We start from the raw sequence: 21,636 nt of genomic DNA on the forward strand, positions 1-21,636 counted from the left end.
GAATATGATTTCCAAAAAAATCCTTCAGCATTAAAAAAGCATTAAAGAGGCATTAAAAACCTAATTTTTATTAAAGGTATAATAGGAATTATACATAAATTTTTCAGGAAAGTGGATGGCCAATCAAACATAAAATATTTTGGAAATTTGTTACTTTTTCATGGTTAATCAAATATGCCAAAAGTATTTTTTTAGGTATTTTCTTCGTAGAAATTTGTTTTTCAGAAATCATATTTCTATGAGAAAAAATGCTTTCTGCGAACCAAACGAGTCTTTAGGTTTAAACATTTTGTAGTTCGTTAGACCAGGGCTTATTGGGGTCGGAAGGTATATGGCATGAGGCAGTCAACTGCACTGCCCCCTGCTACACTATATAGCTTCTCTGCACTGGCTATCCGGTACTGATTCGAGAAACAGGGTGAAAGAATCGTAACATAATTTTGATCGTAGAAGAAAGCAATCCATATTCGAGTGTATCTGTTGAAGGTGCCATTTGCTGGCCTCGTCGTGAAAAATTGTATGCTTTGAGCCGTCGAATATCATTCCATCCTCTTCTCCTTTATCATCGTCATATTCTTGGTACAATTTGTCTCGTGTACTCAAATCAACAATAATGTGGAGATGTCAGCAAAGGCTTCTCTGTAAATCTATGCGTCACATGATGCTTGCTGTCCGCTTCAAGATAGCCGATCTATTTTCGCCCGAACGGCCGCAGGACACAATTATTCCTCTTGAACGCAGGAAATGGGCAGATTCCCAATCTAAAAACTCTTGCTCTCTTTTCACCTTTTGTGCTTCTTGACTCGTTTACAATTGATACCTCTGATCCCTCGACTGGTTTAACGGGGCGATTGGTTGGTTCTAAGAACAGGCCAGGAACCAAAATCGACGAAGGTCTAAATTTTGGAGGTGACAATTCTTTATCGATCTAAATTCAATTTATTTATTAAATAAATTGAAAATTGAAAATTAAATTTAATTGTTTTATTAAATAAATAATTATATTCAATGCACGCCGAGTTGAAGTAAGTTAAACAACAGTTGAGCATTGCCGCTCTTAAATTCTCAGAACGCTAATGAGGGCCGTGCCATTATTAGGATGGGGCAGGTCGGTAATAACGGGCTTTCCCTCGTCACCTTCACACGTGTCCATGCCACTGTATATATCCCGGGGAGGCGAGGGAGATCGCAGTCTCAGAGGAAGCTCGTCGCTGAAATGTCTTGGAGTGTGGAGGGCGCGGGCGATTAACGCCGACGCGCGCGCGAGAGAGAGAAAGGCAGCAGAGGGGATGGAGAAGGCGGCTGAGAGGAAGATGAGGGCGGCGGCGACGGCGGTCAAGACCCTTGCCGGAGAGGGGGCGACGGTGGTGGAGGAAGGAGGGGGTGGGTGGAGCATTCCGAGAGGGATCTGGTGGCGGGGGCGGTGATGGGAGGGGTGGTGCACACGGTGATGGCGCCGATCGAGTGGGCGAAGCTGCTGCGCCAGACGCAGGAGAGCAACGCCGCCCTGCCCGGTCACCCGTGGCGGCAGCGCTTCCAGGGGATGGTCGACTGCGTCTCCCGGACCGTCCGGGAGGAGGGCTTCCTCTCCCTCTGGCGCGGCAATGGCACCAGCGTCCTCCGCTACTACCCCTCCGTCGCCCTCAACTTCTCCCTCATGGTATGGCTCCTCTCTCTCCCTCTATTGCTGTTTCTTGTGTGCGATTCTTTGGATTAGTGTCTAAATTTCTTCATATGTCTGGGATCTTGAATTCTTGATGTGTTTGGGGTTTCCTCTGGGGTGTTGTTCGTTTGCGGACGAGTTCTTGATTCGCTGGATTCGGTGCTTGGAGAAGTTTCTTGGAGTTAATGTTAATTTTCCTGTACGTCATCAGGGATTACATGTTTAGAAGTTTCTTGAATTCTTGATATTTGTGGGATTTAAATCTTTTTGAGCAAAATATGTTTGTGGATGAGTTCTTGAATCCTAGATTAGGTTCTTGGACATTTCTTTGCATTTGTTTCTATTTTCTCCTAGTCTCTCTATCAAGCGAACTGGATTTTGGTTAGGAATTACATGTTTGGAAGCTTCTTTGAATGTTCCTTGAGAATCTATTTATGTAGGGGGGCAATCTCAGGTGGTATTTTAGAAGTCTTTGTGGGGAAAAGCCATTAATGATGGTCCCAAAGTTGGCGGCACTTGGTTTTATGAATAAGATTGTTTCCACATGGAAATCAACTCAAGAGAGTTGTTTATAATGGAATGATTCTATAGGAAGCTATTCATCACATGTAGAATTGTGTATCTCCATCTCAATCTGCAACTGTTATCTAAAGTTTTATTTTGTTGTTACTGAGTTATTTGATGGGAAACCCAAAACCCCATATTGTTTGGGGAGTGAATTGCCTATTTATAGTTTTTAAAACAAGAACAGAGAATGACCGACTGATTTCTTTGCAGTCTTAAAAGAAATTTTACTAGTAGCACAAAAAATTACGTGAAGAAAGAGTGAAAACACTCAGAGATGATTGTGTGTTTGCTGTAATTATGCAAATCTTGGAGATGGCTTTGACTCAAATTAGGGCATGCAGAGTTAAATGAAAATGTCCTTTGATAGTAGGTAATAACTTTCAAATTAAATTGACATCTTCAAGAGGAAGATGACAGGACTCCTTATTGATGGATATTCGTTGACAAAAGGTTGATTTGCTAAATGATTGGTTTTACCAATTTTTTTTGCCTCTTCTAAAAATTTCCCAAAACCTGTCACAAATGGAATAGGAGCCTTTCGATATGTTAAACATGGAACAATACTTCTGTGGACAAACCAAGCATGGTCTTATTCATGGCATATGGACTTGGGTGCTAGATCAGCTTCATCAAACTTCCAAACCGTGCACCAGAGTTCATTGAGGCAATATATGACATGACAAAGATGTCAAACATACAAAAATTGAAATGCTAGTGAAGTTGTGTCCTTTCCTACTTCAAGTGAACTGGGTGGAAAGACAAAGACAACTTTCACATCGAATTAATAAACAACTACTAATGAATAAGGGTGTAATAGTAACAAGGCTAACGCTGGTCTTCTTGGTAAGTTGTCTAAATTCCTACTCATTATTGATGTTGTAAACAATACTGCAGATAAAGATTGAAACCTTTTGTAACAACCTAGAACCTCACCCAAAATGGCTAGCCAGAAGGTATTATTTGGGTTCCTTGATCCTGTATTAAGTATCCAAATAATATCTTCCGACTAACCATTTTGCGTGAGGTCATGGGTTGTTACCAGTGGTATCAGAGCTTAGGTTTAAGATTACTAGGGATTCTTACTTAAATAGTCGTATGGAGCCTTGGTTTTAGGATCCTTAGGATTCATAAGAAAGTTTGAGATTGGGTAGACGTTAGGCAATGAGATGAAGGTCTTTATTTGATTTTGTTATTGATAAGTTTGCATTATTGTATCTGAATTTTTTTGAGATGCTTATTAAAATCAGAATATTAGCTAACTGTGCTCATGGCCAATGTATAAATAAACTATTTTGGGAGTTTCTCGATGGACCAATTGTATTTCGGGTTATGATTAAATTAGATTTTGACTAAAATTAATTGGATTTTGACTAAATTAAGTGAAGGAGTATTAACCATGGAATATTATCGTGCATTGTAAATTATTAGTTTGGAAGTTCAACTTGATATGGGGTACTGTGATGTTCCTTCTAGCTTGAAGTTAATTAATTCGGTGGCAAGTTAAGGTTCTCATATAAAATGTTGTTTAAGGTTTGGGCTAAAAATATTTGATGATATACATTGAAATATTCTTCAGGGATTGATATATGCATATAGATCATACATGAAACTCTTATGAAGAAGGAAAATATATTTGGGATGAGATTCTAGAATTTTCTTTGGCCTTACATAGAATTTGAAATTTTAGATCTTTTCAGTTTACTATACAAATTGGTATTTTGATTGTAAGTCATTTAGTAAATAATGGAGGTTTAAATTATTTTAAGCTAGTCGACAATTAACTCTATGATTTGGAAATATTTTTTGATGGTTTTTCTTGTTAAAGAGAATTTTGTTGTCAGAGAAAAGAATAGTGTTTTTGATTTTGACTGATATGGATATCATTGTGTTATTAGTAGGTCCTATCTACTATTTAAAAAAAAAAGGTGAAATTTGGCATCTCAAGTCTTGGATTAATGGTTCTTGCATTAGCAGATCTTGGATTTGGAATGTTTTAGTATAGATCTCTTTCTCATATATTTCTAGCTTATGCTTTTGAAAGAATTCAAGAATATGTCAATCTTGAAGAATTGATTCTATTGGAGATTGTAAAGTATTCATCTTGGTGGAATTATTAATAATTTTAATTATCGTCTTTGGATCCAAAAAATAGATCTTATTGATGTCTATCGGAGACTATAGGATGTATATGAAACTTCAATTCAAAGTTTGATCTAGGGTCTTTTGTCAATATTATTGAGGTTGTTGATGAAATCTAGATTTGCATGAAGAATTTGAATTTTAGAGACTTACATGGTTATGATGGAAGGTATTTGAGGTTTTACTCATTTGTGTGAATTAAAGCCTTTTAATTTGGTGGAGCATTAAGAAAATTCTTGTAGTTGTTTTTACCTGAAGGAGTTTGACTTGGAATCATCTAATTGAACTAATGAGAGAATTAAAATTCAATTCATTTCGAATTATAGTAATTAACCTATATGAGGGTTTTGAATGTATCAATTGACTCGAGGGTTAATCTAGATGGACGTGCTCGAGGTAAAATAAGGGACGAGAATCAAAGGTTCCTTTTTGGGCTTTACATAGAAATTAAAATTTTGGATCTCTTTAGTTCATAATATAAGATAGTATTTTGAAACTTTGAAAGATTTCTTTGAGTAAATTATTGATTAAACAAAAATAAATTTCAGAAATTTGTCATTGCTTTGATATGATCCGCAGCCTTCTTGCCTGTATGGTCCGTCGTGCGGGCGTGTGGCGTCTGCCGCGTTTCGGGCTCGGGGCATGATACTTTTGCTCGGGGTTTGTGATATGCAATGGAATCATCTAAATGGAACAAGGAGTCTACCTGTTGGAAGTGAACATTGTAGAGGGGAGGAGAGGAGGAAAAAAAGGACTAGAGTTTGTTGCTCCTCCTTTGTCCATCAGCTCTTGCCATTCATTATTTACCATCAAAGATTGCTCACCACCATCAGCTCTTTCATCCTCTGATATAGAGTATGCTTTACAATTTATTACCCTTAGTGAGAGATTGTAAACCTTGTATTCAACATGGACATTATCTGGCCTGCACCCAACCCACTTTGCCCGTCACTTTAGGCTGCGTATATGGGCACTCAGGTTTATATGGGTCAACAGAGCACCCACTGACCACCCCATCTGCATGTAAGAGCTGGTTGGGCCCTATGCTTGGTGGCTAAGGGACTACACACACCTACTGGCTGCATATATGACTCCATAGATGCTCTTTAGAATGGAGTTTATTTCATGCAGGCTAGTTGATTCACCTCTATCTACAGGTCGGCCAGGCCTGGTTTTTTTGGATTAAATGGGGTTGCATCTGAGGCTTTCTCTCTATTTTTCCCTTCCATTTTTTCCCATTATATTAGGATAAATAATTAGTGCTAAAATTTCTAGTGTTTTTCCAACTGACTACTGCTTTTAAAGATTTGATTGATTTTTTTGTAGAAAATTAAATTTTCAGGATTTTCAAACATTTAACTTGTGGCATTCTGTATTTGCAGCTACTTGTAACAGTGTTGGGAACCAAAATATAAGGGCTTGCATGTATTGTTTTATTGAGAAACTTAAGGGATTGCGTAGTGAATCTTTGATGCTTAAGATGTCTCACTTTTTGTGTCTCTTCTTTCAATCTATACGTTTATTACCCGTATCACCTATCAAGATGAAAAAGACATCACAACACATAACCTTCTAAATTTGGTGATTGTTTAATGTCGTGCTATCTGGGGTGTCTTTCATGCCACCTTTACCAATTGGATGAGAGAATATTTATTAAATCATACAAATTTGGATGTTTTGGGATGCATACTTTAGCTGGCATTTAATGTGTCAATAAAGCAGTTGCTGTTACTTTAGATACATGAACAGAACAAATTGTTGTTGAATATCGGGTTATATGGATTGAGGAGATGACAAAAGGAAGTGGAAATGACCCAAAGATTGTTAAAGATCCCTTATTTGAATATGCTCACTGTGTATATTTTGATTTTTGAGTTATGCAGGAAATCTTAGTTTGATAACATGCCATTTATCTTGCCTAATGTCATGAAAAAACTAAATAATATACTGGCCTGTACCGCTTATGTGGGTGGAAGTATGCACTTTGGTCTTACCATAAAGAATTGTTAGGTAGCATAGTAAAACGGCCTTAATCCTGCAAGAAGGTTGGATTTAAATTAGGTGGCATGGCATGGTTTATTCAAATATTATCCATTTTATTATTTAACACAGGTAGTGCTACTCCTTAAATAACAGGAGAAGGGAACATGTGTTTCATGCTAATCTGTATGAGCAAAGCTATCTTTGTGCATACAAGTATGACTTATGCAAGCATGAAGCATAATAAGATTTAGCAAAGGACCCTCGCTAATGTTAGATTTAGCAAAGGACCCTCGCCAATGAAAGCAGGGATGTGTGGATCAGGACAATAGATATGTTTTCCAGATTGCTTGGCCCTCAATTTTCCATGTTGTGATGACATTTTATTTGATTTGTTAGGGCTTTAATTTTGACTGAAGAAAAAAGGGGTCAAGGTTAATATGCTTTGGCTGCAAATCCAGATTAACCTGGTTCTTAGTTTCATATGTTTGATCTACAAATGCAGATTAACTTAATATTGGACTACGTGCAAAAACCTAGAATTTATATGATGAGCGGAATAGTTTATAAGAAACGATGTTTGCAAAGGTTTGATTGAGGAACACTGAGTCAAATTGCTCAATATGTCCTAACAATTTGGACATGCTTAATGTAAAATCATTATCTACCCATCCTGAAACCATTTGTCAATGATAATTTGTCGGATCCACTTGGAGTTAAGCTATGTGAACTGGTTATTCAGTTCTTGTGAAGGCCTGCCCGGACCCGGTCCACTTGACCGGCCCGACCGGGCTTGGCCCATGCTAGGCTCGTGCATGCTTCGCACATGACAGATGGAAGACTCTTATCAGAAGTCTTTCTTCTTTCCTTCTCCCCGATGACTCCGACTAGGAGTCGGAGACCTAAGGCCACCGGAGCCCTAGGTCTCCTTTATATAAGCACCTCCCCACCTCTCCTCCTCCATTGACTATCATCAAGCTCCCTTCTCTTTCTTTTTTCCATTGAAGTTCGCGGCTGCCCGTCTTTGTGCTCGCTAGAAATCGAGGTCGCCGACGCCTCCTTAGAGCCAAAGTAAGGTCCCCGTCTCCTTCCTTGTTCTTCATTTTTTCGATCGACCCGGCAATGGCCAAAATTCGGAGAAAGAACATGGGAAAATTCCTATGTTTCTCTCTCTTGTGTTGGTCACCGTCGGTGGCCATTCTCTCGCTGTCGTGCTACTGTCCTCGGTCGCAGCTACCGTCGGGCTGGAGGCCCTTCCTCCCCTCATTTGTTTCTCGGTGCGGCAGGCTCACACCCCCTCCCCTGTTCCGCAAAGAAAAGACAGGAGAGCGATAGAAAAGAGGAAAAAAAAGTTAGAAAAGAAGAGAAGAAGAGAACCTATCTCTCTCTCTCTTGTTTGTTCTCTCTCTATCTTCTCTCTCTTCTCCCTCTTTCTCTCTCTTCTCTTTATTTGTCTCTCTAAATGGTCCTATGGATCTCAGTATAGAGTCCCATCGACCTAATCTATGAATCCGAGTTGATTCCTAAAAGGAGGCTAATCTATGAATCCGAGTTGATCCCTAAAAAGAGGCCTTAAAGTGCTCTGCTGCCCGGGTTGCCTACTAGACCGATCACCCTAATCTTGTTAAGTATCTCTGTAATCCATCGATGATGAATCTTGTCGAACAATTTTGGGCCTGATCGAGCCATACCTCATGATTCATTGGTCGAGTTGCGTAGACCTGACTTGCCCAGAGCCGCCGAACACTATCACCCGACCGACCATCTCCTTTTCTTATTATTTTAATTTTATTAAAATCATCAAATAAAAATTAATTTTGCTTTTAATATTTTAAATAGGGTTAACTGAAATTTGATGGTCTAAGGCAAAAGAAGTAAGTAGATCTTGCACTCCTTATTTTTCAAATTATTATGTTTTTCATGCATATGATATTTCCAATAAAGAAGTTATGTTTTTCTTAAAATTACGGATCAGTGTATGTGTTATAAAAATCATGCTTGATTATGAAAAATAGTTTCATGAATATTTAGATGAAAATAGCTTTGTTATGAAATATGAATGTGATCGTACCATTTAGTATTTTTCATCTATGTATGTGTATGTTTTAAAAAAAAAAGATATAAGTTTTTTAAAGGTTTTCAAATTTTTATGACCGTCCCTAGAAATGGGGGCCAATCGACACCCCCGAGCTAACATCCAATGAAAATAGCCTTCTGCTAACAGGTTAAAGTTGGTAACAAATACGAACTATGATATCTTGTCGATTACAAAGATAGCCCTATCACGGGTTGTAGTGACCATAGCGCAAATCTGTGAGCACTATTTTAATTGAAAGTATGGATAAATGGTAAATATTTGATGAATATGGATATTTTAAATTGCACTTTTAGCTTTACAAACTTACATGATATGTGCATACATTATTGGTTTGCTATGACAGAGTTTGTTATTATATTTATGAAATGTTTATTTTACAATATAAATTTACTTTCCAAATAATGCATTGAATCATATAAGAACTTATGCATGATCCAGTAAGGTAAAGTAAGATTTACTTACTAAGCTATGTCACTTCTATATCTCTATTTTTATTTTCTCTCTCCAAACGAATAGGGTCGATAGGAACGAAGGATGGCTCAGGCTTGGAGTTCACGCTAGCAAGCTTGACAATTTTGTAGAAGAATTTTAGTATTTTAAATTGACTATGAATTTGTAGTTAATAATTTTCTAAATATTGAGAATTATGGGTTTGGTATTTATGTTTGGATTTAGACACTTTGAACCAGTATTGGGTGCATTTAATGGATAATGAAACTGAACTTTTACTTATTATATTTTGTTTGAGATGAATTTGAAAGTTAAATGAAATATTCGGCTCCGTGTTATCGTGGGTTGTACCCCTCAATAGCATGGTCATATCATGTCCCGGATATGAGGCGTGATAGTTCTTAGGAGGAGTTCTCTGATTAGAAGAAATCTGGTGAATAGAAGTTTTTACAGGAGAAGGTTAATAGTGTTGAAAAAGGGAAATGGTTTCCATGTATGGTAATTTTTATCTGAGGAATCTAGTGAAAAATCCAAATGTGCTGTTATTTTGGGCCAAGGCAGTCATAGTTCTTATTGGGATGTGTTTTTTGTCGGGCCTTAAGATGGAGCAAGAACTTGTAGAAGTGGTTATATTATAGACTGGCTAGCGAGGATTTCATTTCCTGTGCATGCTGGCCATACTGGATCATGCCATACCAGTATTGTCCCCCATATTGATACCATACCGACAAATGGTATATCTTGCTGCCTTGGGACCGATAGGTATTTTGTGTGTCAATACAATATTGTACCATATCAGTAAGGTACTGATATGGGTATGGATACTATTACTTTGAACCTTGCTGGTGTGATAACTTGTAGTTCAAAGTTAAAAGTCTTGAGCATAACAATACATCATGGTATTTTGGACATGGTTTGTGTATATTATTTTTAATTTTTTGAGGTCATTACTTGGTTAGGGCTTTATAGAAATAGACATCATCTGAGTTGGCAAGTTTGTGACACTTGAGTTGTCTCATAGCCCAGCAGGACACAGTGGGTTGCATGCAAACATTTTTGTAATTAGCCTGTGATAGCCTTGGACGGAGTTAAAAGGATAAGGTTAGCGAACTTGAGCATGCAAATTAACTCATTATTTTAAGGATTTTTGAATGCGTAAATGGATGTTCTATGAAAGTTAAAAGATAATAAAGAGAAATTGGTTGGTCGCATCCTCTATAACCAGATAATTTGGAGGCCTCAACAACTGAGAAAGCTTCATCCAAATTGTCATATATTTGACAAAAAAAAATTAATCTATATGAACAGAATGTATGGAGAAAGAACAATGTACTGTTCTGCAGCAAGTTTATGCGATTTCTTTATGTTGCCTTTTATCTATATAAACAGAATGCTTGTACTTCCTGCTGTTAATTATGTGCAATTGGAAGGATAGATTGACTGCACATTCAATGCTATCAAATTATTCTTTGCAAATCTCTTTCATGTACTAGTTGAGGGAATAACATTTTTGAGGTCTGTTTCTTATCATCTAGTATTGTGATCTAAAGCTTCAAAATGCACACTGAAAAAAAAAAATCCACCAGTGAGTAGGCGAGAGGAAAGCCGTCATATCTAAGTCAATCAACTATTCACAAAGTTGGACTAGGATATGGGAGAATGTAGAAAAGCCAAGTTCATTGTGACCATAGATAATGTAGGAAATCTTGTAGTAGTCTTGACTCGAAGGAGTGCTAATCAAAACTTTATCAGGGCCAAAATGATCCATGATAAAATTGTGATCATGGTTTATCCTCCTCCTGTATGACAAGTTTGAATTATTTATGATAAACTGCCTCCAACTATTCTGATGTCATTCTAAATTCCTTGGTGGTCCACCACTCACTTCTGCCGTTTCTCTAGAATATCATGTCTTGTTAGAATATTTTCACAAATGATAATGTAGCTTCTTTTGCACCAGTAACTAGGTTTCATCAAGGCATTCTGCTAATGTTGTTATTTATGTTATTTCCTCTCTTTCTTGATGATTTTTTCGAAAAAAAAAAAAAAAAAATCTTACAATGTAAGTTCATGTTTACTTGATGCTAATGCCTAATTCCAGTCCTGTCAAGCTGCTTAATAATGTTTAAAATTTTAATGTCATGATAATTGCCTTAAATTGGAATGTCAATAAAGATATGGATAGTTTCATTAACAGGATACGTGAATTGTTTTGTGATGAAATTCTGGTCCATGCGTTGTAAGATGCTCAAGTCATGACTAGTGGTGCAAATTTCATTATTATTTCTTGTTATTGTTATTGTTATTATTAGTGTTAGTGTTAGTATCTGAGCATGGCAGACCATTTCTGATCATCATTTGTATATCCTGAGCTCGTCTATGATAATGTAAATATATGATGCAGAATTGCAAATGTTGTTGATCCTTGCCGCTATTGGCAACTTTCGCTATTGCCAGCTTAGCTTATGGACTAGTGTACCACTTTGCACCAGTTATACCTGTCTAACAAAAAACAACGCACTGCCGCCCATAATTGCCCTCTAACTGCATTGCATTTGCATTGGGAACCAATTGTTTTTGGTTGGTTGTGTACTTGTATATTATTGGGTTGATGTCTGTCTGGCATGTATTGTGTGGGTTGTTGTGTCAACAAGCTATATGCCGTACTTCGGTTCTGCTCGTTTTTCCAATGCAATTTGTTATCACTCTTTTCAGGATCTGTACAGGAAAATGTTGAAAGGTGGAGAAGCATCAGTAGATGGTCGTTGGACATCAGTCGCAGGTGCCAAGTTCATGGCGGGGGCTGCAGCTGGCTGCACAACCTCGGCCATCATCTACATAGCCCATACCCTGCGTTGCCCGCCAATGCAAGGGCATCTCCCTCTTCCTCCACAAGAAAGACGGCGTCAGCGGCATCTACCAGGGCCTACCTGCTGCCTCGCTCCATTGGATGATTGTTCACCGGGGCCGGGGCCGGGGCCGGGGCCGGGGCCCCTCTACTTTGGAGGACTCCTCTTTCGTTGGGTGAGAGAACCCAAGCAGTCACGACCATGCTAGGGCGGGCTTGGGTCCTCCTATCCACTAGATACCGTACGGAGCAGAATGATGGAGCAACGGACGTACTCTGGATTGTTGGGGGAACATTTATAGGACGGAGGGCTTAGCTTCCTGTTACCGTCGAGCGGTCTCTAGCATGTACCGCAGCACTGGAGCAGCTGCTGTACTGGCTTTATGTGATGAGGTGAACAAGTTAATGAGCTGGGCTGGCTTGTGATTTAAAATAATGTTCTTTTAACTACATTTCCCAGTTGACAGGAGCCGGACTGCAAGAGAAGAGCGGGCCAATGGTATCCTAGATGCAGGCCAAGGGTAGATCATGTTGCAACATGCTGAGTTGATGTGTATTTTGTGTGTCTGCTGTTCCCATGCTGCTGCAACTTAGAAGGACAAAGCTTTTGTACTTTCAAAAAAAAGTATAATCCCTCGTTTCAAAGGAGAACCAAGAAAAGCAAGAAAATTTTTCAGTGAGATGGAAATTACCACCAAGCAGGAATTATAAGGTGCAGGCTTTATCAGCGTCCGCATCAACTTGAGATGACAGGAGATGCCGTTCGCATTGGGTATGATTTTGGATTTATGGATGGGGAGGCTTGCCGACAGCAGTGCAGTATCTGAAAACTAAAAGCTTGCTTAGAATAGCAGAATTCCAAGGATGTTCGGATTATTCGAAGCACCAAGTAATATAACATTACAAACTCAATTTTACCGATGACAGAAACATTGTCACAATTATATCTTCAAAATGGAGTTAATTTTTTTTATTAAAAAAAAAAAACAATTTCGTGCCAATACAGATATGTTTCTAGTTTTATCATCCCGCGACTACTTTTTGTGCCCTCATCGGCACCGCAGTCCCAAGACACTGGATAGTTTTAGCACCGTGGGTAACCTTCCCAACTCTTCAAGCAAATTGCTGGCCAGAAACCCCCGATCTCCGGTGGGTATCATGGCTAGCTCTGTACAACCACAATGGCTGAAGTCGTCGAATGTCGGTATATACCATCCGTCTTGCAAGACAAAAGCAAAATCACATCTGTGAACCATAACAAACCACGTTCGACCAGAAGCGACGACCCGAAATTTTTTAAATCCAGAATCATTAATTATGATGAGAACAAAATGCAAAAATTCACGCACCGAACGTTGCAGAGGTGGCACTGATCTTTCCCAGCCAGAAGGGCGTTCAGCAGTCTAACGAACTTACACACTCAGGCCCATTTTTAGAACCCAGAAAGCAAGATGATATAATGAAAAGAACCAATGATATGATATAGATATACGATAGACATTAAATTTCTAGGCCCTATTCCAATTCCTCTAGATTTCCAATAAAGCGACAATAGGGAATCAGAACAGAAGAGCTCTGCTTGGTCACAATCTCAAACAGATCCTCAAACACTAACACTCAAACAAAGTCTCACATTACAGTCCCTTCATTTTTAAAACATACTACTGCTGCTTGCACTCGGCTGGACGTTCCACCTGCTGACCTCCCCCAGCAAGAGCCCCACTCCTCTGCAGTTCCAGAGAATAAGCAAAACAAATCGGAGATGAAAGCATATTTAAAACACATGCTAAATAACCCGAATAAACAAAAACTTCATTTGGCACATCCAGTCCAGTTGTTGATTTGTTGGGACATTTCAAAATGAAGATGGTAAAACTACTAACTACAATTATTATCAAGGAAAAAGACAATTTGAGAGTTCTTCATACCTTTTTTCTGACCTTGTCTTCCTCTTCCCTATCCTCATCTTCATCCTCATCCTCATCCTCTTCATCTTCATCATCCTCTTCATCTTCATCATCCTCTCCATCTTCTTCCTCATCATCCTCCTCTTCTATGCCTTCAAAATCATCCGCCTGAACAGCCTCTCCCGTAAACCATGAAACTGCATGTGGAATAATTTTGTCCTTTATAGTAGATCTGTGAATCAAAACAGCCTGCTTAGTATCTTACTAAAGGAAATGCAACATGGTTACAAATGTGTCACTTAGACCTTCAAAAATATAGAAGAATCAGCTAAATTCAAGCTCTTGAATCTCTTATTTTGAATACAATTAACCAATATATGGTCTTTCAATGTGATAAACAAGTTCAAAGTATCCATTCCTCATTTCTTCATAAATAAATAGTATCAACAACAACAGCAATGACTCACCCAATATCATAATCCTGCTCCATTTGATTCTGTAGCTGTTCAGCCTGTCCAGGAGAATGGGAAAAATAAAATTGACTTGTAAACCGTATAATTATTTATTTTTTTTCCTTTCCTTTGTTTTCGTCTCTAGATAAAAAAATAATAATACTTACAGTATCTTCATCTATCTCATCATCATCATCGGGGATTTGAGGTGGAGTAAAAAAGTTAAAAAAGCTATCGCAGTCTTCTGTTTTAGTTATGGGCTTGGTGTTCTTTGATCCCTTTCTAGGTTTCTTTTTCAAAACCTTCCGAGTCAAGCACTTCCCTGGATACCATTCAATTTCAGTCCTACAGCAAAAACCGTTGGATGAGTTCTTGCACTTTAAAAACCAAACGTCGCCTGGTATCTAGCAGATAGCAAACAAGTTTACCCTATTGCTTTCTCTAGAACTGGGTCATCCTCATCGATCATGTGGTAGGTTTTTGTCAAGACAGAGTTCTTAAAATAAGGATTGGTATCAAAGAAAAATTCGAGCTTGAAACCCTTTGGATTATCAATTCTGCACCATTTGATTTCTTTGAGGTACTTCAGTGCTCCTTCATCACGCTCTGTGATCTGAAATCAAGAAACAAAGAAAGAAAATTGCATCACTAGAAATTATTTGTTTCACCAAATGAGAGTAACAAGATGTGCCTCTTGTAATCCAGCTTACCTCCTCAGCCAGCACTTCATTAGTTTTCATTGCAGTAAGCCAGAAATCAGGCACACCTTTTTCTGAGGCAAGAAAGCAAAAAATAAGAATCTAAAACAGCAAATATGAACTAAATAACAACTTAAGCAACTTCTGATAAAAACCTTCACTGGCTTTATCCACTGCAGAGGCTCCTTCTGCAGCTTCATTTGTAACACCTTCAACTTCAACCACACCATTCACGATCTCATTACGCTGCACAATATACAATATATATATATATATATATATATATATATATATATATATATATATATATATCAAGAACAATAATGTCATTTGATACTACATTCAACAAATGCACCACATGTCCAGAGATAGACAGCCTCAAATATTAGTATTTAAATTTCAAATGCACCTAGATGTTTTGTATTTCACAATGTGATTTTTGGAGACGAAGAAAAATAAATAATCCAGAAACTAGACTGACTGATAACAAAAGGGTACCTTAGTGTATAATGGTTCATAGAGCTTCTGATATTTGGCTTCAAGTGCTGCTCTTTCCTCAAAGAATTTCGCCTCTAGCTCATCATGTTGACTCTGGATAACAAGAAATCATTAGCACAATTCCAGCAAACAATTGAAATAAACTTCAATTCCTTTGCTTCGTATTCCGCATTTATAAACTTAAAATAAGAGTCATAGACTCCTTTTCCTCAATTAGCAAGTTTTTAGAATTGCTTCAGTCGTCACGTATTCCTATGCCCATCCAAATTCTTTAGTACAATAAGTATTCTTTGAATTTAAACAAGGGAAGTATTGCAAGCAATAATCATGAAAATTCTCAAAACACACGACAAGTGGCAATTTTGGCAGGAAACAAAGTGCCATGGTGAGGCAGTTTCAAACCCATTAGTTGATAGTAATCTTAGGAATTAATGTCCAAAAACCTTCACCTGGATTAAAAGAAAGATTTGAGGAGGAAAAAAAAAGGGGTAAGTTAGCCTAGCCCAGGGAAAAGATTTAAAGGAAAGATTAGGATGCACAAGTAGGTGATGCACTAATTGCAGGTTCACTCCTGCCAATCAAAGAATAAATTACTCAAAGCAATTCTCACCAATTTTTCCATGTATTGTAAATCAGTTCAGGCTATTGTAGAAAGGAGAGAACCTATGGTGATTCCTCTGAGAAAAGAAAAGAAAAGAAAAGATGCTCCTGCAAGTTGCAGCCACCTTGGACAAGTGAACAGGCTGTTAAATTAGCCAGGACTAACAGAGCTGGAAGCAGGCCAAGTAAGTTCTAGAAGGCTACTTGAACTGAGAAATGAGTAATAGATCTCCAAGTTGGAGTATACCGTGTCTGATCCAGACATGAAGGTATGCACATATGTGAAAGATGGTAAGGAAGGTATGTTCCTTAAAATGACTTAGTGAAGTCCATTTTCCTCTTGAGACTTGATAAGATGGATCTCATGTTTCCAGCACAAATACATATGCATGAGTTGTATTTGCAGTTTGACACAATACTAGTGTGAAGAGTTCTGTAAAACGCACAGAGAGAGAAAGGAGCAGCTTTTCCGATGAACTCTTTCAGACTATGGTTTTTCAAGTCATTTTTTACAACTTTCGTTCATCTTTAGCCTCCCACTTCCACTTTTCAACTCTTTGTACTTAAGAATCTTCATTCAAAATTCACCCCACCTTCCCATTATCCTTCATAGGTGCCATTCCCAATCATTTCTAATTCACATTTGCCTTGTTTGCAATTTCATAAGAAAATTGCAAATTAGTATAAATCGAACAGTTTGTAATACGATCTGGTGTAATACAAAAGGATCAGCCAAGTAGAAACCTAAATGAAGGTCAATCCAATTAGTTCCTAAATATACCTAATCTTCTAATCTCCTCTCTTCTAACATGAAATATCTGACATTTCTTGATCCCAAACAAATTTATCAAACATTTTTATAAATCTAATGTCAATTTTGACATCAAATTGTATAAATAAAAAATAAATTTTCTCATCTGATAGAAAGGCAAAGCTGATTCTTTAAGAAGAAGAAAATTATACAAACAAGAAACAGAATTCAAACCAACAAACAAGTAATTATGATCTAACCATGGTTCGCTGTATCAATTTCAGAACTCTCACCATTGTCATGCTAGCACATTGTCGGTACAGGTAGTTCATGGTACTGATACTAGAGCTGATCAAAACCCGGGCCGGGCCGGGCTCGGGCCGGGCTCTACAGCAGAAATTAGGCCCGATGGCTATGTCTAGGCCCGGCCCGGCCCGGCCCGACTGTCGGGCTTAAATTTTTGTCCAGGCCCGAACCGACTTTATAAATTTGGTTCTAGGCCCGTATAGCCCGGCCCGACCCGACATGCCCGATTTTTTCTTTGTTTGGAATCTGGAAATGGGCCAAAATGGCCCGACCAAGCTCGGCCCGATTTTTTTTGTCAGGCCGCTTTTCTTGCCCAGGCCCGACCCATGGGCCTTTTTTTAATGCCCAAGCCCGAAAAATTTCGGGCCGGGCTGAACGGGCCAGAAGGCCCGTGATCAGCTCTAACTGATACTCAGTATGCCTCCCCCTGTATGGTATGGTATGGTACATTTCAGTACAGTGAATCATGGCTCTAAGCACCTAGGGTTACCATACAACCATCTCAAAATCCATATCCTAGCAAACTTCATTGCATACTTGCAGAAATCCTTACAAGTTATGACCTCTTGATATAAAAAGATAGCGCTTGTCTTTTGTAGTTTCATGTTGCCTTAATCTTTAGAATTGGAATGCAAATTATATATAATGCAATCATTATCCACATATCATAGCTCATCCTATGACCTGGAATTTCTACATGTAACCAACAAGGACATAATTGCCCTAGCACAACCAAATAAAGTGGCATTCATCATTACAAATGTAAAGTTCTCTATCCCTACCTTTAACCCAATGCTTCCTAGTGATATGGGGATCTTAGGATCTAATTTATTATATTGAGGGTCAAGAGAGGCAAGGCAGCTTTTTGCATGCCATTGAACCCAAAATTTAACAATTTTCTGTCAAATTTCCATTCAATATGAATGTTTCACTAAATGTTCATATGCATCCCTGTTAAAAATTTCACCATAACTCCCAACGTTTTAATTTTGCCAATCCACTTTCTATATATAACATTAAGTTTCAAGATTTATTTATGTCCATGGTCACAAGAAGACTAAACAAGACTCCAGGATTTCAAAAACCACCTGACGTATTAAACAATGCTCATCATTTATTGCTATTTAAAACTCCACTCTGACCAATTTGATTATCTTATTCCCACAGCTAATGAATGAAAAATCGGCACTGTGCCAAAACTTGTGTCTTAAATGGATAACAACTTGAAACAGACAAGTCATATAACTGATACTGCAACCTGGGATTATCTATTTTGCATTGGTCTCCTGCACTGCAAGTATATTAAAGGTGCAAAAAAAGAAAAAAAAAAGAAGAAGAAAGAAAACATTCACTATTTTCATTGCTAAGTAGAAATAAATATTCCTTATTGATTTTACAGAGTTTTTATCTAAACTGAGTGTCAGGCCCATAACAAAGAAAAGCTAGACTAGAAAAATAAGCATAAAATGGCATAAACTATATGCTTAAGAACTTTAAGGCAGCATAACTAATACTTCACTATGATTTTGCAATCTGAGGTAAGTACATCAGATAAACAGAAGCATATAGGTGGTAAATAACATTTCCAATCGAGCAACAAGACCAAGAAGGTTTCAATTCAGCATCAAGTAGCAACCTTAAGGGGGCGTTTGGTAACCCCAACAGGATCACCACGGTGATTTAAGATCCCCAGTGATCCGAATGCTGGGGTGATTTGATCCCCAATGATCTAAGATCAATGTGTTTGGTAGGCCATGATCCAGTGATTAAAAATCTCCGAGTATCTATGAGTAACTTGTTTGGTATGGTACGAAAATCCAAGATCACCGACCATAAAATACCACAAATACCTCTGATATATCTTAGATAAATTTTTTATGTGCTTTTAATTCTCATGAATCAAAAATGTAAGTTAATTCCTATAATAGCTCCATAATTTTGTCACATATTCTACTTTTAGTAGCCCTTATCATATATTTATTAATCATATAAAATATATTATAATAAAATATTAACATATTTATCAATATATTAATTATTAATATATTCTATAAAAATATATTTATTACTCCTATAATTTATTAATCTTATAAAAATATGTTATTTTTCATTATAGAATTAATATTTTTATTTATACTTATAATAGATTTTTTAATACTAATAATTATTTTGATTAGAAAAATAAGGTAAATAGGAGTAATATATTAAATATTTTCATTATATAAATATAAAATATAATAATATATTTCTACTATAATTTAAAATTATCCTTCCATAATAATATGATTAGTAATATATTATAATATAATATATATCATTAATCTAATATATAATATCAACATAATATTATATATATATATATAACATTGACATAATATATTGATGGTATATTGATATATTAATTTTTCTGCTAAATTAAGGGATATTTTTGTCTTTTAACTTTCAACCCAGGATCATCGTCCTGGGGTGATCTTAGATTTCCGACCTCAAGAATGGATATCCCATCACCGGGTTGGGCAGTGATTTGAGGAGTAGAGGTAATTTAGGATCACTGCCACATAGAATCACCATGGTGCAACTAAACGCGATATTCTCATCACCTCCACCCACATCACCCTTGATCCTGGGACGATCACTCCATACCAAACACCTGCTAAGAGGCATGGAAAACAGTACAGGTTAAGAGCTGTACGCTCGTTCCATGTTTGCAGAAATCTTAATTTACTAGTGACATTGAAAGATTCGGATAACAGTACAGTTCAGAAACTTTATGCAGCCACACCATAGTCTCAAAGTCCTGACGAGTATTTTGATTGTCACAACCCCTAACAAGGGCATGATGGATTGCAAACCTGCCGGGCAGGCCACTTATAGACTACAACAAACAAGTCTATCATGGATCATGTCATTTATAAAAGAATGGCATCGCATAGACAACATCCAGCCTCTTCGCCCTTAAGGATCATTTAGGACAAACGTTTATTGCAGTTATAAGAAAACGACAGAAGAAATGGGAGATTAGCAGGTGGAAGGCATAAGATTTAGAAATTTTAGCCTTCTGCACAAAGTACACTTGGTGTAAATAACTTATCCTTCAGGAGTGATACAACTATAGCCCCAACACAGCAATTAAGCAGACGGCCAACAAGAAAAAGAAATGGGAAAAAAAACAAGTGTTTGAATTCAGTAGCACAATTCAGAGATCACAAGTGCTGTTAAACGAATTGGGAATTCACGAAAAGCTAGCATACTGATTCAACCCTAATAGCTAAAGAAGATCAAGAAACCTAGATCCTAACACGAGCATTTCCTAGAAAATAGCAAACGAAGAAAGGTAGGAACCACGAACCCTAGCAAGAATTGCAAATAAAATAAAATAAAATAACGTATAGCTTTCTTGATCAGAAAGACGAAACCCTAAAAAAAGGGCATCCACATATAAGGGATCAAAACGGAGCTAAGAAAGAGCGGCAAACCTGGAGCTCTCTCAGGAACTCGACGCGCTTCCGGACCTTGGGTGTCAGCGTCTCCAGCACATCCGAATGCTGCCCCGCCAGGCTCTGAAGCTTGTTCTACAACCCAATAACCCATCAATATCAATATTATCATGCCGCAAAACAATCAGAATCACGAGAAACAAAACTAAGAGAAAACCAGAGACGGCACCTTGAGAGCGCTAACAAGGCCCGCTCTATCCTCCGCGCTCAGAGCTGCGAAGTTCGAACACTTAAAGACATCAGGCAGCGAGAAAAAGCGAAGAAGAGATAGAAAGAAGAGAGTAAGAGAGGAAGGCGGATACCAGCGGAGGGGAGGGCGGAAGTGAGATCAGAGAGATCGGGGACGTCCTTCTTGTCGCTCATGGCGGCCGAAGTCGCGCCTCCGCCCTCGCCTCTGCCCAATCTACGCTGGTGAGAAACCCTAGCCAGCGAGCGAGGGCTTTGCAGGAGAAGTAGGCGTAGGATTTTATAGGCGGAACGGAATACGCGGGTTGGAGTGGCCGATGGATGGATCTCTCTATCTCTGGTCCATTAAAGGAAGCTGATTCGGATATCTTATGCGACATAGATGTGCGTTATGCGCGCACCAAGACTAGGCGGGATGATGTCGAGGAATACCATGTACGGTATAATAAAATTCTTCATGAATCATCTCCCTGGCCATGTATGGCATACCATCCAAATGGAATACGGAAATCTGGTCAAAATAAGGACTACGCCGAGCAGTATTCGTGCATGTATATTTGTCTCCATAAGTTACTACAGATATATTTCATATGATAGAAAGCATAAATAGTGGTGATTATATGAGAAGAAATATTAAATGATCCATAGTTGTCATATATATTAGAGGAAGTACCGTAGTATTGATAGCTCCGACATTTATTTCGACAATATTATCATTTTTAATTAGTAATTTTTTATAAAAAGGAAAGGATATATGCGCATACCATAATTATTTAGGTCTTAATACTTGAGATGAGAATCCTAAATATCTAGTTGCTAAATAGAGGGCATGATGCTTAAAAAAATTATCGTAAATATTTTACATGCTGATTCTTATGGTTGTACCTACGATGAAATAAAGTTTCAATTACATCGAAATTAGGTCTCTCCTGCCTCTATTAATTACTGAAGGCTCTGGAATGTAGGAGATAGCTCAGAGTAGTTTGCATTAAAGAA

General features: G+C 37.8%; 1 protein-coding gene and 1 pseudogene across 2 annotated transcripts; one reads left to right on the forward strand and one right to left on the reverse strand.

The window, feature by feature from the left end:
• Positions 1–1,306: 1,306 nt before the first annotated feature.
• Positions 1,307–13,290, forward strand: LOC103712866 (annotated as a pseudogene).
• Positions 13,203–20,971, reverse strand: LOC103712836 (nucleosome assembly protein 1;2-like). Of its 2 annotated transcripts, none has more exons than XM_008799480.3 (11): positions 20,757–20,971; positions 20,624–20,667; positions 20,434–20,529; positions 15,301–15,393; positions 14,958–15,048; positions 14,815–14,876; positions 14,533–14,717; positions 14,272–14,449; positions 14,120–14,163; positions 13,674–13,884; positions 13,203–13,472 (listed from the first exon to the last, which is right to left on the reverse strand). In XM_008799480.3, the coding sequence occupies exons 1-11, from the start codon at positions 20,815–20,817 to the stop codon at positions 13,407–13,409; spliced, it is 1,131 nt and encodes a 376-aa protein (XP_008797702.2). In that variant the 5' UTR covers positions 20,818–20,971; the 3' UTR covers positions 13,203–13,406. The 2 variants fall into 2 exon arrangements, with proteins under 2 accessions (XP_008797702.2, XP_038981173.1); XM_039125245.1 differs by having other exon boundaries at positions 20,434–20,517; positions 20,757–20,950.
• Positions 20,972–21,636: the final 665 nt, after the last annotated feature.

The sequence above is a fragment of the Phoenix dactylifera genome, chromosome 4 (genome assembly GCF_009389715.1).
Source record: "Phoenix dactylifera cultivar Barhee BC4 chromosome 4, palm_55x_up_171113_PBpolish2nd_filt_p, whole genome shotgun sequence".
NCBI lineage: Eukaryota > Viridiplantae > Streptophyta > Magnoliopsida > Arecales > Arecaceae > Phoenix > Phoenix dactylifera.

Coding starts and splice junctions, on each gene's coding strand:
- LOC103712836 (XM_008799480.3), bottom strand. CDS start 20,817: ATGAGCGACAAGAAGGACGTCCCCGATCTCTCTGATCTCACTTCCGCC. Junction 14,450..14,532: donor GTTCTAGAGAAAGCAATAGG/GTAAACTTGTTT, acceptor TTTTTGCTGTAG/GACTGAAATTGAATGGTATC. Junction 13,885..14,119: donor GAGCAGGATTATGATATTGG/GTGAGTCATTGC, acceptor TTTGATTCACAG/ATCTACTATAAAGGACAAAA.